Here is a 14,348-nt window from a genome sequence, read left to right as displayed (position 1 = left end):
AGTAGGCAAAAGAAGAAAAAAAGAGAAAAATTAGAGATGTAGTTACTTTGAATAAAACGCATCACATTTGTTTTTCTTTAAGGAGCGAAACACCAATTTTATTCATGTTAGCGATTTATTCATTTCAGTTAGAGTTGACAAAAATTCAGTTTTATCCAAACTACAAAAAATATTATCCAAAGCTGTTCAAAACACATATTATATTTACACTCTGGTCATCTGGATCCAGTCTTTTGTCAGTTCCTAGAGTCAAAACCAAACATGGAGAAGCTGCATTCTGCTTCACAGATCTAGAACAGACTTCCAAAAAGCTTTAGATCAGCTAAAACACTTTTATTTTATCCAGCCTCCATCCAGTTTATTTAAATCCAGCCCAAAGACACACCTCCTGCATTTGATTATTTTGTATGTAAAAGTGGACATACAAACTAATACTTTAAGCTTAATTCAAATTCAGTTTAAAAAAAGAATTCATTACATTTTTATATGTCTTTTAATTGTTTTTAATGCTTAATGTAAATCATTTTGAAATGTCTTTATACACAAAATGTGCTATACAAATAAGCTTGACTTGCCTTAATTACACCCATTGTGTCAAGTACCTCTTTCTGAGATACTTGTATCATTACTAGCGTAGATACTTCATTGCATCATAAGTTCTTTTTATTTATTATCAAGTTAGATACACTGGTTTTAAATGTCATACATCTAAACTGTATGACACTCTTTTCTGAAAGGCAGATTAAAACCAGTGTATTTTGGTATAGGAAGTGGGTCAAGGTTGATTTATGTGCTATCAGAAAAAGTGGAAATGTGATGAAAATGAACCATAATGGCTATTAGTCAAATAACATTTCCAGGATTGTCAGCCATTTCCCATTTTTGAATCACTTCTTTGGCATTTATGACAGAACACCGTCTGCAGCTGTAGTCTTTAAGGCTTCCTGTATTGTACATATCTTTTCTTCAGCATTTAATGAGATCTTCAACAATAGATGCCACCAAATGCAAAGATAAACTCAACATGGAGGGCAAAGGAACCTTTGTGTAGTCCAGTAACACGCTGGGGCAACCCAAATTCAGCTGACAGTAATGATGCCACATTTGGTGTTTCGTTAAAACATAAAGCAAAAAGGCAGCTGCACTTTGATGGCCTTTTTTCTATCAAATTTCTTTTATATTTTCCAAATTTTTATACTGCAAAAGTTGGCTATAGTTTGTTTTAAGCCATGGAGATTAAAAATGTAAAAAAAAATAGGCATAAAGAATGCAATGAATGATCTGACAAGGACTAAAGATTTTGTATTTTGGAAAAAAAATGAAAACTAAAAAGTGGTGCATCACTAAAATCTTGAGAGAGAAACTGACTGGCTGAACCTCATTGTTAAGGGGGAGCCCTGTGATGTGCTCCCATAATGTGACAAAGCTTCTCCTCAAAAACGACTATAATGAGTTAAACATCTTGAGATAGAAAACTTAACTTCAAAAAAGAATGGAGATTTTTAGATTTTACTCTTCGATCCAGACCACAGTATTATTCCAACCCCAAAATCTTGTGAAAATCCTCTAAAAGAGATATTATAGAAAATTCCTGAGTGCATAACACATGAATTGCAGTTTCCTGTAAAACACAAATTTAATTTGTTCTTTTTTTACATCGATCTCAGGCTGAAACGAGACAAAAAGTCGCATAAAGAACTGCAGAGAAACTGATAGACTAGATATAAAAAGGAGAACTATTTTTTATACAAATAAAAAACAAATCTGATATCATTTTAGTCATTTGGATACCAGTGTTTATATTGTTTACATTACTCTTGGTTGTGGCTTTGTTTAATGGAAATAGTTAAATTGAAAAGAAACATTATAAAAGTAATTTTTTTACAACATTGTTTGCTTGTTTAATCAATGTACCTGTGTATATTGTCATTATTTTGGGAAGAATTTGTAACAAACTTATTGCTACTCATTGAAGTGCTGTGTAGGTGGCTGGCGCCCTCCAGTGTTTAGAAAAATCCTTCCATTTTCAAAACCTGCTGAATATCTTTCACGGTCACAAAGCTGTCAGAGCCAACCCAGCTAGTCTTGGGTGAAGGCGAGGAACACCCTGAACAGGTCCCCAGTTTGTTGCAGGACCCCACGCTTAAAAAAACACACAATGAAATGCACACCTTGGCGCAATTTAGAGACACAAATGCACCTATAAAGCATGTTTTTGTACTGTGGGAGGAACCTGGATAGCCCGGAGAAAACCCAGACATGCATGAGAACATGCAAACTCCACACAGAAAGGTCCCAGTCAGGATTTTAGCTAGGGCCCTCTCGCTGTAAGGTGAGTGCTGACCACTGTGCCACCGTACAACCTTGGTTAGAAACAATACTGGCTAAAATGGTTAAAACACACAAAATGACTTCTAACAAAATTATTGCTCCACTGATACAATAGTTGCTGTTTTGGACACATTTTTCCTCAAAGTTGAGAGAATTACTTCAGCTATGTCATTTTCCCAACCGTTTCTTTTTAATCATCCCTAAAAAGACAGTGTGTGACTCATGTCTCATGACTCATGGTAAACCAAACTAGTAAAGTCCCCTTTACCTCCTCTGTTGGGCAATAAAAACACAAACCACCACCCCCCCAGGGATTTAATCTGTAGGCATACCCGAGTTTTCCAAACAAACAAAATGTATATCCCATGCGTATTTTCAGTAACAGTTTTATGCTTTAACTGTGGCTGAGCAATTCCACCTTCAACTTAATAGATGTGAGAATTGTGCGCTTAACTTTGCTTTTGGTCTGAGGTGGTCCTTCTATTTCACATTTTCACAAATTCAGAGGACGGTTTCACAAATCAGAAACTGTGTTTAATGTGTTTTTTACGATCTAAATTATAATTTAATCCAGGTTTGGCTGTCCAGGTCCAGCGGTTTTTGAACAGGACCTGGTCTGAGGTGGACTCAGTGCCTAAAATGCCAAAAATGCAGCGGAAGGATCCTTTAGTGCCCTTGCGAATCGGAAGCTGTGAATCGTAGTGGTTCAACATCGTCGTGGTTCAACATGTATAATAAATGTAAAAGGGGCGGGGCCTGTGCACACACACTCAAATGTTACAAACACACCTTTGGCTTCAATAATGTTCACATACAAACATGTCAACTTGAACACAATGCAATAACGTTCACACTCGCATGCTTATGCATTCAGACCAACACGTGAAACATTTGATTCAGTCACGGAAAGTGTTTGTGCAAAGGTGACAAAGCACCTGTGTGAGGAGGGAGAGTGCCCAGTACTCCCCACATCAAGACCCCGCCGAAATAGCAGCGCCCCCCCCCCCAACGGGCAGCCCACCACCACCCAGGAGTTCTGAGCATCCCCCCGCCCCGTACTCAGGTACTAGCCAGGGCCCCCCAAGGGAGATCCGCAGTTATTCATAATTTCATCAATGTCAGAAATTTGTTCCTCAACTACCACAACAATGAACTGAAGTTTTGTTCAGCCATTTTATGTAATAGGACACACCCTCCCCAGATGACAAAGTTTCTTTCTACCTTTTGTCATTACTTCATCACATGTTCTAATGGTCAGTGGTGTATTTTTCTTTTCACTCTGGGTTTCTTTTTACTCCAGTTTTCTTTCTAGAGAACTTTTTAACTTCTTTCTCTGTTTTTTCCATGTTCCGCTTCGCAAAACTCCTTTCATTACTAAAAGGGACGTCTGACTCAAAAAGGGAAGGGCTGTTACTGTAAATAAAGGTTCAATTAGATAGGAAGTAACCCGGAGCTTGCTGCCTTCACGAGTACAGGATTCTTTAGTTTTACAAACAGAAACGAAGAAATGAAAAGTGAAAATGGATTTATGAGTCAAAAATTGCATAGAAATGTGGCAAAAATATTCTTTTATTAGATGAATAAAAGTTAGCAAAGATTGTTCAAACTTTGCTTTATTCAAAAAAGTAGTGTAAGCTGTTTCATCTGTTTGGTTGCGTCAGTGCAATAAAGTTCGGAGCTTTGAGAGGAGTCCTTGAAGGCATCTAAAGTTCGCGGCTGGTCATCAGCTCTTTCTCAGAACAGAACCGGAGTCGAGCTCAGAGCCCAGTGAAGGTCCAAACCGAGCCCGGACAGACGTTCAGGCTGAACGGTAAGACCGGAAGTGTGTCGTTTATGTTCAAAAAATACCACAGAAACGTCACCGTGTGCGTTGTTCGTGTTTGGGTCACTTTTGCTGGAGTCTTCAGCGGCACCTCGGTATTCTAGGAGCGGCTTTTACCTGAGTGAGTAACAGTCTGATTTAAGCTAACTTTCGGAAAGCTGCCCCGATCCAGTTTAGCGAATAAATGTAGGGGGGTTTGTCATATTCTGTATTTATATTTAAACAGTTTTTCAAACATCCCTTCCTTCCTCTCTACACTATCTGTTCTGCTCTGACTGAGCTGTGAAAATGTTGATTCTGACATTTGAAAACTGTCAGTGGTGACTTGTTGATATGTTTCTGGAAAAGAGGTTTAAGTTGTGGTTTTAATGGCTCTTTCACACATGTTTGAGACTGAAAATCACATCTTTACTTTTTTGATATTGGTATTTTTGTGCAGCAACTCCAAGGAGAAAAATAAATCCGCTGATTTTCAGGTCAGGCTGATCCCAAAAATCAAGTTTTTACTTTGGTCATAAAATGTAGTTTCATGAAAATAACTGAAAATATACACCATAAACCCACATGTTGTCTCTGACTAAGCCCCTGTGTAATCTGTGTAGTAAATTTCTAAAATAAATTGACCACCATAGACGGATACGCTTTACCGATGTATTTTATGCTTTTAAAAGTTTATTTCTGTATAATTATAAAATCAGATTTGACCCGCTCTAAAACGAGTTTTTGGTGTTTTTGACATGTTTATGTGGCATTTTTCTGATGATAAAGGTCATTTACAAAGAAAGCTAAGCTTTACATTACTGACTGTTTCATTTTATGAATCAGTAGCAGACTAAAAATGCAGTTTAAAAAAAGGAGCTTGTTTGTGATGTAGTAATACACTGGGTGGGTCACAAGCTTCCTGCTTCTTGGTCTCAACAGCAGGGAGGGGAAGGGGGGCGGGGTTGCTCTGCGCCAAAAGTACAACCCACACCTTTGTTTTTGTTTTTTTAATTTTGGCTAAAAAGGATAATCATAATTAAAAAGAACACTGGGAACGCTTTCACAATAGATCAAAAGATGATTGGATTGGGACTTTAAAAACACGATTTTGGGGTTTAATTTATGTAGGAAAAAATGACGACACTACAGCGAATTTGAATTTATAAAATGTGTCTCTAATCTAGAATCCTCCAAACGTCTGTTAACTTTTTTGTTTATCAATAAACTCCTGTTGCAGGTTTTTCGTTGACCAACAATGACCACCCTGGAGGGCAGTGAGGTGCACAGCTATGGCCCTGATCTGCCTGCTGTCTTTGATGGCATGAAGCTTGCGGCAGTGGCCGCCGTCCTCTATGTTATTGTCCGCTGTTTGAACCTGAATAGTCCGACTGCACCACCGCAGACGACCTACCAGGACACACTGCTCAGCCGCTATGTCCTAAAGTCCTGCCCAACACTGACCAGAGAGTGAGTTTCTCATGTTTTAAGAGCTGTGTGGCATTCCTGAACTCGTGAAGTATGCATTTAATGGAAATAGTAAAGGAGGACATGAAGGTTGTTGGTTTGAGCATGGAGGATGGAGGTGTGGCTGTAGTAAACCCCTAAAGGGAGCAGCCTAAATACATAGAAAACTATGGATGGCTTCATCTTTGACTCACTTTTCTGTTACATATAGGTGCTACATGCACAACACTTTAACCAAAACACTGGTTCAGTACTGTGAGGGTGTTTTTCCCAGGGCTAAAATAGCCATGGCCTTTTTTGGATTTCTTGGAGCATTGATTACTGGTCGCACTCAAGTTTAAGGTTGATCAGTAGATTCAAATCTTCCATCCAGATCAGTATTGGGCAGTAAAAAAATTGATTTTTCTCAAAATCTGTAGTTTCAAATGTGAAGAATGTATGCAATGTAGCATCTTAGGTTAAACTGGTATTGAGTGGAAAGAGAGTTCAAATGATATTTTTAATATATAACCTAAATCTTGAAGTAGTTTCATTGAGATTATAAGTTTATCCATTGAAGCTACTGTGATCTTTTTGTATATGTGTTTTTTTTTTATAGTAAATTATTATTCAATCTTCTTAATTACAATTTAAAGAAAAAGTTCTCTAAAATGTTCTTCTTTTTTTCTCTCCAGTGACTTTAAAATGAATAGTACTGTGTGTAATACATTTGAAATTATGACACGCATGTTAAAATGACCCATTTGTGTTTCAAGATACGACTTAAAAGTAACTTTACTTAAAGTGAAAAAGTGACAGACTACCCAATAAGACTTTTTAAATCTATGACACAAAGATACACATTTATGAATCAAATTCTGGGGACTAATTTAGCTGCTAAGCAACCGCAAAAAAGTCATCAAGACTTTTTTTTAATCTGTATTTTTAAATAAATCTTAAGCGACGTGTGTGTTTGATCTGAAGGGACTTTTACATGCATGTTGTTGTCATTAGGTCCAGTTTGTTTGCATTGACTATACCAGTCGGACAATTTGAGGAACTGTCTTTTCAGTGAATCGTGTCAAACCTTTACATGTGTGCATGCACGTTAAGCTAAAGTTCAGAATGTTCATTCCATGAAAACATGGGCTAGAAATGAAAGAAAACTTCTGTCTTTGCTGTGGATTTTCTGCCATCACTGAAGTATTGCCAATCTTTGATGACTATATCACCTCAGGTACATTCCTCCCTTGCTGTGGGGGAAGAGCGGTCATCTCCAGACAGCTCTGTACGGCAAAATGGGGCGTGTGAACACCCCAACACCCTGTGGCGTTCGCAAGTTCATCCCAATGCAGGATGGAGCCACAGCAACCTTTGACCTGTTTGAACCTGTCAAAAGCCATAGCACAGAAGGTCAGGGACCCCTGATAGTTGCTTATTACACTAAAGTGCTGATTTTGAGGACGGAAACAAACATGGTGCCATAAAAGTTGTTGCATGTTTGTGAGTTTTCTTCTGAGCTGGCTGTTTGTGATTTGTGAGTGAATGCACAAACAACTTGAATAAAATCCCACGTGGAAGATGTTAGGCAATTAAATCAACTCGTTATCAGCATCTGCTTTCACACTCACTCGTGACTTAAGTTTACACTTTTGTGCACGCATTCCACTTCATCTATGTGTGTGTTTATGAATCAGACGACATTACCATGGTAATCTGCCCCGGGATTGGTAACCATAGCGAGCAGAACTACGTCCGGACCTTTGTGGATTACTCCCAGAGGAACGGTTACCGCTGCGCTGTCCTCAATCACCTGGGAGCCCTGCCTAATGTGGAGCTCACCTCGCCCCGCATGTTCACCTACGGTAAAGAAGAAAAAACGTGGTTCCCCGAAAAAACGGGAAGTGAACCAACAAGAGAATGTTTGCAAATTTAGATCATTGCTTAGCTTTTAAAGTACACTGTGACCTATACTCAGGATGCACGTGGGAGTTTGGGGCCATGGTGGGCCACATCAGACGCTCCTTTCCGCAGACACAGCTTGTTGTTGTGGGCTTCAGTCTTGGAGGAAACATCGTCTGTAAGTTCCTGGGAGAAAACCAATCCAATCAGGATGGAGTGCTGTGCTGCATCAGCATCTGCCAAGGATACAGCGCCCTCAGGTTGGTGGACTGGACAACTGGAATTTACACATTAGGGTTTATCCCAACAAAATGTTCGATGCTTTTGGCATCCAAATAGAAATCCTGCTGTCAGTCAAACGTTGTTCGCTTGAATGTATGTTTTTGTTCGTGCTTAGGGCCCAGGAAACTTTCCTTCAGTGGGACCAGTGTCGCAGGCTTTACAACTTTGTGCTGGCAGACAAAATGAAGAAGCTCATCCTTTCTCACAGGTGAAAATAACACGCCATCTTCTAATGCAGATGAATATTTATATCAGGAAATTCCCATAATGTGTTTTAAAAAAATTCTTATTATGCTTTCTAGAGAAAATGAATCAATCAACCTCATTTTGAAAGATTTTTGTCTCAAAGCCGTTGTCAAAATTTAAAAGGAGAATTGTCAAACCAATGACTTTTCATTTATCAAATCTTTTTTTCAACAGGCGGAGTTTCTTGAGCATGGCGTCCAGCAGAATCGACGCCGCAGACGTGAACAGACTGCTTACAGCCACGTCTCTCCTGCAAATTGATGACACCATCATGAGGTAAAGAATGAAGGTTTTGACGTTTGACTGCTCCAACCGTCTCTGAACTCTGACCCTGATAATATGAACTGAACTTCACTGCAGGAAATTCCACAGCCACAGCTCTTTAAGGGAATACTATGAGAAGGAGAGCTGTGTGCACTACATCCACAAGGTGAGCGGCCACCATCGCACAACCAAGAATAGTCTTTCTTGACTGTTGTGTTTTCAGACCACAGAGCGTCTGCTTCCATCTATCATTTGAATGTTGCTGCTGCAGCTCTCGTGGCATTGAAATAACTGACTGAATGTTGTTCTCAGGTCCACGTTCCACTCCTTCTGATAAACTCCATGGATGATCCACTGGTTCACCACTCACTTCTGGCTATTCCACACACACTTGCAGGTTGGTTCACGTTTTGTTTAGCATGGCAAAGGTCTGTAGTTGTTGTACCTTTCAGGTAACAGACTACTTACATTGTTTTGTTTAGTTTCCAAAGGAAAGACTTTTTGTACTTGTTTCCACAGACACAGGGGGTATGACGACACTCAAATTATTTATCTTTTTTTGTAAATTTACGCTCTTTAGGCTGAGTAAGTGCTCCTCTTTCTTGAATGTTTTTCAGAAGTAAAAGTAAAACAAATATACCTTTAATTTAAAATGTAATAAAAACAGATAGACAAGAAGCCAAATCATTTCAACAGGTTTTAGTCGGAACTGTAGACAGTAGAAATGTCAAATCTGCAGTTTCATTTCTGCAGAAGAATAAGCAAAACAAGCTCAGCCGTAGACCTGAAGCACAAATCTCATTATATTTATGCAAATTATCAACTTGATAGTACTTCAACGTATAACTTATCATCTGTGCCAAAGACAAATTGGTTCTGCAAGGCCCGGAAATTTCAACATTACAGTGGAGTGGAGTTTGGTTCTGCAGTCATAAATCATATTAACACACACAAAAAAGTTGAGTCTTCTTCTTACTGCCCTTCACGCCTTGAGACACTTAGGGCAGCAACAAAATCTTTCCATTTCTGGGGGTTGGGGGCCAAGGTGTAGATGGTTCCCCAGGTGTGTCCAAATTCTTTTTGTTTGGCTTCTACTGTTCGGCGCCAGGTGATCTTCGGCCGTCCTCTTTTTCTTTTCCATCTGGTCTCCAGTGCTGTCTTTATGATCGTGTTTTCTTCACTCCTGAATACGTGTCCAATCCGTGTCCAGAGTCTGTTGAAGATAATTGTTGGCGTGTCTTCTTGATTGCTGCGGGACAATAGGTCTTCATTGGAGATCTTTGGGGGGGCAGAAAATTCTTAATATCCTCTTCAAGTTTCTGGTGTGGAAGTTAGAGAGTTTTGTCAAGTCTTGCTGTGTCATTCTCCAGCACTCTGCTCCATACAGGAACACTGGCAGAACACAGCTGTTGTAGAGTTTCACTGTGGTCTTGGTACTGTACTGTGATGACTTCCAAATATTGTTCATGCTGAGGAATGTAACCTTTGCTTTGTTGAGTGAGCTTCTGTTATTCCCCTGGTGTCAGGTAGGACACTTAGTCCTACTTGCTTTGTTTTGTCATCACCCATGTTTGTTTGTTTTCTATGGAGAATTCATCATAAACATTTTTTCCAATGACATTCATTAACTCTGCTAATGTGGAGTGTCTGAACCTGCTGTCCCTCCTTTAAGGTTGGACACCCCCAGTGCTGATCATGTCTTGCTGCGGCAGCCAGCTCAGACAGTCTTGTTGAATTTTTCAGAGACATGCGATCCTCCTTGGCTGCTGCATCATACATAAATGTAGGACCATCGTGGTCTTCAACACATACCAGCATTTCGATGCCATAACCTGTAATTACACGCAGCTGCGTTCACTTGTGAACTTGACAAAAGCTGATGATGTAATTCTGTCTGGAAACTGCCGGCTTTAGCATAAACCAGAGGTCAGTGAGCACTTTCAATAATAGCGCAGACTTCAAAGTAAGGGGAAGCTTAATTATTTACGGCATGTGGACAAGATCAGAGCAGCCTTGTTGAAATGGCTTGAGATGCTAATTCAGAAAACTTAAAGGGATCCAGTCACATTTGAAGGAGATTTCTCATGGGCCGATATAAAAGCATAACTGCCTTTTCCTGAAGTTCAGGATCCTGCAAAAAAGGGGAGACAAAGGTTTGGAATTTCATCAGCTATTAAGAAAAATATGTTGTTTTTTTTTGCTTCTGTACAATACAGCTTACCAAAAGGTGTATTTAAAAAAAATTAGCATCCAATTTGATGTTTCTTTTTAACCATTTGACTGGGATGGATGGATGAACAATGTGGAAATGGCTTTGTTATTGCTCGAAAAAACAGATTATAATAAAACCAAGAAATAAAAGTCCACAATAAATAGCACTAAAATAAAACAAAAAACAGCAATTATAATAAAACTAAAATACATAAAATAACACAATTCAGTTTTTTAACAAAAATAAAGATTATTTTAAATGATCCTGTTTTATGGCAAAAACAACAGCACCCTCTTTTCCAGCTGAGGTTTTCACCTGTTGGTTCATTAACCATGAACTGGAAATTCAGCAAATGCAATCACATTTTATGAAAGTTCAACTCAGATCATCTGTTAATCTGTTTTAAAAGTGTTCCCAGTGGTCTTTTAATGATGATTTTTAGGTCAAATGTAAAGAAGCTGTGTCGTTTTCCAGAACACAGTTTCTGCAGCGTGGCAGTAGTTTGTCAGAAATACACCTCTGAGTTGTGGGTGGGGCTGTTGGTGTGGAGTAAGTCTGTGCTCATTTCTCATTATTCCTCTGTTTACACTCTCTCCCACTAGCTTACAGCCCCTATCACCCCCAACTTAACATTAGCAAAATAGTGAGCAATGTTGGAGCGTTCCAACTGCAGTGTTGGCTCAGACAGGAAAACAAAGACGTACATAGATGTATTTGTCTACAAGTGGCTGCATCAGAATGGAGCAGAGCAGGGAGGCTGTGTCCCGCAGATTGTAGTTTCAATGCAACAACTTTTTTTTTCCGTCTGCTTCTGATTTGCAACAACTTGAATAAAAAAAATGCTTAAAAAAAGCAGTTTAAAGCTTAATTTTCTATTCCTCAAAGAACATGTCAAAAACACTGTTTTCATTAGAGTGGGTCTATAAAGAAAACATTCACCGGTAAAATGAATGTGAGAAGCTTTCACTTGTTCATTGGATCTCTGAGCAGCAGTATTATACTTGGATAGAATGTGCCACAACAAAAAGCTGTTGGTTTAGCTCTGGTTAATGATTGAAGGAATGAGTCAGGAAATCCAAGCGTCTGCAGTAAGCTTCCTTACATGGAGCTCTGTGTAAAGGAAGGTCTGGGGGTAGACTGAGACACTTGCACTCAGTAACTGAACCTGGCTGCATGGTGGTGGAGGGGTTAGTGCTTAGCTTTCACCTCATAGCCAGAAGGTCTTGGTTCACATCTTGGCTGGGTCTGTTCTGTGTGGAGTTGGGTGTTCTCCTCGTGTGTGTGTGGGTTTTCTCAGGCCACGCCGGTTCTCCAACTCTATAAATTGCCCTTAGGTGTGAATGTGAGTGTTAGGCCCTGCAACAGACTGGCAAGGTGTTCAGGGTGTACCCCACCTTTGCCCATTAGTAGCTGGATTGTAAAAACAATGATCGGATCGAGGTGTGACATCACACATAGAAGCTCTTGTGACATGAAACAAAATCCCTCACCATTGCTTCCTGATACGGGCACTACCATCTTGAAACCAGTCGACAGTGATTGGTCCGAGTCGCTCTGAGTCATCATATGTATAGCACTGGTGACAACAGTTGCCATAGCTACAATGATACAGAGCCACTCGGACCAATCACTGTGGACTGATTCATTATGGCAGAAAGAAATGGCACTTCCTGTTTTTGGAAACACGAGAAGGGAGGGGTTGAGGTGTCTATTGTTTTTACAGTCAATGGTTGGCTTTTACCCCATGACTCTGAATGGGAATCACTGGGGTCTGAAAATGGATGGATGGGTGGAGGAAACTGTAAAAGAGGAGTCAAATGAGTCTCTTTTCTTCCTTCTGTCTTTCAGAGAAGTTGCCCAACGTGATTTTCGCCCTGACGCAGCACGGAGGCCACATGGGTTTTTTTGAAGGAGCCGTCCTCTTCCCAGAGCCTCTGTCTTGGTTGGACAAGGTCATAGTGGAGTATTCAGACTCTATCTGCCACTGGAGAAAGAACAGCTGCTCTAACAGAACAGCCCCCACCAGTACATGAAGTCCTTCTACCAAGGCCCAGGGGTGGATCTGAGCAGGTAACTCCTACAGTACGATCATCTCCAGGAACAAAGGAGCGTCAGATCTGGGATTTGGTGCTTCCATTTCAGAACCAAGAGGTCTTTAGATTCTTGTATGCATGTGAAATAAGGATAGATTCTGGATGCAGACTGGATAGAGGATTGGTAAATCCCCTCAAGGATAATACTGGAAGAATAGCTGCAGTGTTTTCAGTCTAAGTGAGGGATGGACTTCAGCTGGACGGCCAAGGTCGTCTGTAATCTCTCTGTAAAAGTTGCACACGTGTTCTTCAAAATTCTCTGCTGACAAACAACTAGATGATCACCAACAAATCAGATGAAGCAAAACATTTGAAGAATTTCCAGCGTATCAACTACACTGACTGTGCTGTCATGAAAAGTTATAGATATTTGCTTTAGAAATACTTTTCTGATTGAGCCGATCCACAAACTGATGGGTTTGTGGATTTCCAGCTGTTGCTTTCCACAAATCCTAAACACGTTAGGATGAAAATACTTGCGAAGAGAATGTCGCTGTTTTTCAAACTCTGAGCACTTTATACATGCTTTAGCTCTGCACTGTTGCCGCTATGTTGAATGTTCTCTATGCCTTCATACATTCAGTGTGTTCTGCTAAATCTGAGGAGCAGTTCATCGGTTCTAGTTTCAGTTTGCATAAATTATTGTTGTCGCAAACAATACCCGGTAAAACATCATCTAGAGCCAAACCGAACAAGAAAGAAAGGAGGGAAAGCACCTTGACTGCAGATGGACTGTGGAAAGGAAAAGTTCACTGGAGTTTAAATGACTTCAACTAATCACTCAATGCCAAAATGTATCAAAATTAAAAGAGCAAAACTAAAAATAAAAAAAGCCATGTTACATTCCAGAAATCGAAAGGAAATGTTGATAAAATGAAACAAAGTATGAAAGCGGAAAATGAAGGTATTTGGTTATTATTATCCAAAAGTTCAGTGATTGCTCAATCAACTCCTTACCACGGTCAGATAAAACATCCTTCTGCTTTCCCTCAAACGCCATCATCCAATCAGTGATTCCCATAATACCTTTCTTCTTATTTAGTTTCATATATATTTCATTTTGATTACTGGGAATTATTTTTGATTTCTGAAATGTTTACGTTTCATCTTTTTGCAATTGTGTTTTGTTTTTTGGAATTACATTTTGGTTTTTGGAATTGTGTTTTAATTTCTAAAATGAATGTTTTCTTGTTATTTGTTTTGCTTTTTAAATTGTCGTTATGATCTTTAATGTATTTTTGTCCTGAATGAGAATGAGCTTCCGTAGTTTTAAATAAATAGATAAAAGGAGATGGAGGCTCACTCTGAGCTGCCTTTCTCATGTCATCGGGTTGGACTTAACGTCATTAAACCAACAGAGGCAGAGAGCTCAGCTGGGTTCTGGCCCAAACAAAGAAGTGATGAGAAAAGGATTTTTATGAAGATTGTTTTATTATTATTGTTATTTTGTAGCCACAGGCCTCTTTTCATTACTTCACTTCCCACGTTTTCTTTGAAAGAAAGCATCTAGTCCGAATTTTCCTTGTAAAATGTTACCTTTTTACATCTGAAAAAGCTCAATCACAGTCTGCAGCAGCTAGACTGCTATTGTCTTCACGTGCAATAAGTACTGACTGTCAACGTCTCTTGCACTTTGTTTTTCTTAAACATGCACTAGTTCCTAACAGAAATCATTTTTAATGATCATATTGGTGTTGTATTCTGAGACCCTTCCATTAATAAAGTTTTCATACTTAAATTGTTTGTGTTTTATATTTTTTTTTAGATAAAA

At 39.3% G+C, this 14,348-nt stretch overlaps 1 protein-coding gene across 2 annotated transcripts; it reads left to right on the top strand.

The window, feature by feature from the left end:
• Positions 1-4,008: 4,008 nt before the first annotated feature.
• abhd2b (abhydrolase domain containing 2, acylglycerol lipase b) lies at positions 4,009-14,315 on the top strand. Of its 2 annotated transcripts, none has more exons than XM_011475798.4 (10): positions 4,009-4,141; positions 5,373-5,602; positions 6,816-6,991; positions 7,276-7,443; positions 7,557-7,740; positions 7,878-7,970; positions 8,183-8,284; positions 8,369-8,438; positions 8,585-8,669; positions 12,333-14,315. In XM_011475798.4, exons 2-10 carry the CDS (start codon positions 5,391-5,393, stop codon positions 12,515-12,517), a joined length of 1,275 nt encoding a protein of 424 aa, XP_011474100.1. In that variant the 5' UTR covers positions 4,009-4,141; positions 5,373-5,390; the 3' UTR covers positions 12,518-14,315. The 2 variants fall into 2 exon arrangements, with proteins under 2 accessions (XP_011474100.1, XP_004069503.1); XM_004069455.5 differs by having other exon boundaries at positions 4,042-4,274.
• The last annotated feature ends 33 nt before the right edge of the window (positions 14,316-14,348 follow it).

The sequence above is a fragment of the Oryzias latipes genome, chromosome 6 (genome assembly GCF_053564925.1).
Source record: "Oryzias latipes strain Hd-rR chromosome 6, Olatipes_Hd-rR_3.1".
Taxonomy (NCBI): Eukaryota; Metazoa; Chordata; class Actinopteri; order Beloniformes; family Adrianichthyidae; genus Oryzias; species Oryzias latipes.
The sequence above is the reverse complement of the archived record's forward strand: the minus strand, read 5'-3'. Positions and strand labels throughout refer to the sequence as shown.

Excerpts from the sequence above, each read along its gene's own strand:
- abhd2b (XM_011475798.4), top strand. The coding sequence starts at position 5,391 with ATGACCACCCTGGAGGGCAGTGAGGTGCACAGCTATGGCCCTGATCTG. Across the intron at positions 8,439-8,584 it reads GTGTGCACTACATCCACAAG|GTCCACGTTCCACTCCTTCT; the intron begins GTGAGCGGCCAC and ends TGTTGTTCTCAG. Across the intron at positions 8,670-12,332 it reads TATTCCACACACACTTGCAG|AGAAGTTGCCCAACGTGATT; the intron begins GTTGGTTCACGT and ends TCTGTCTTTCAG.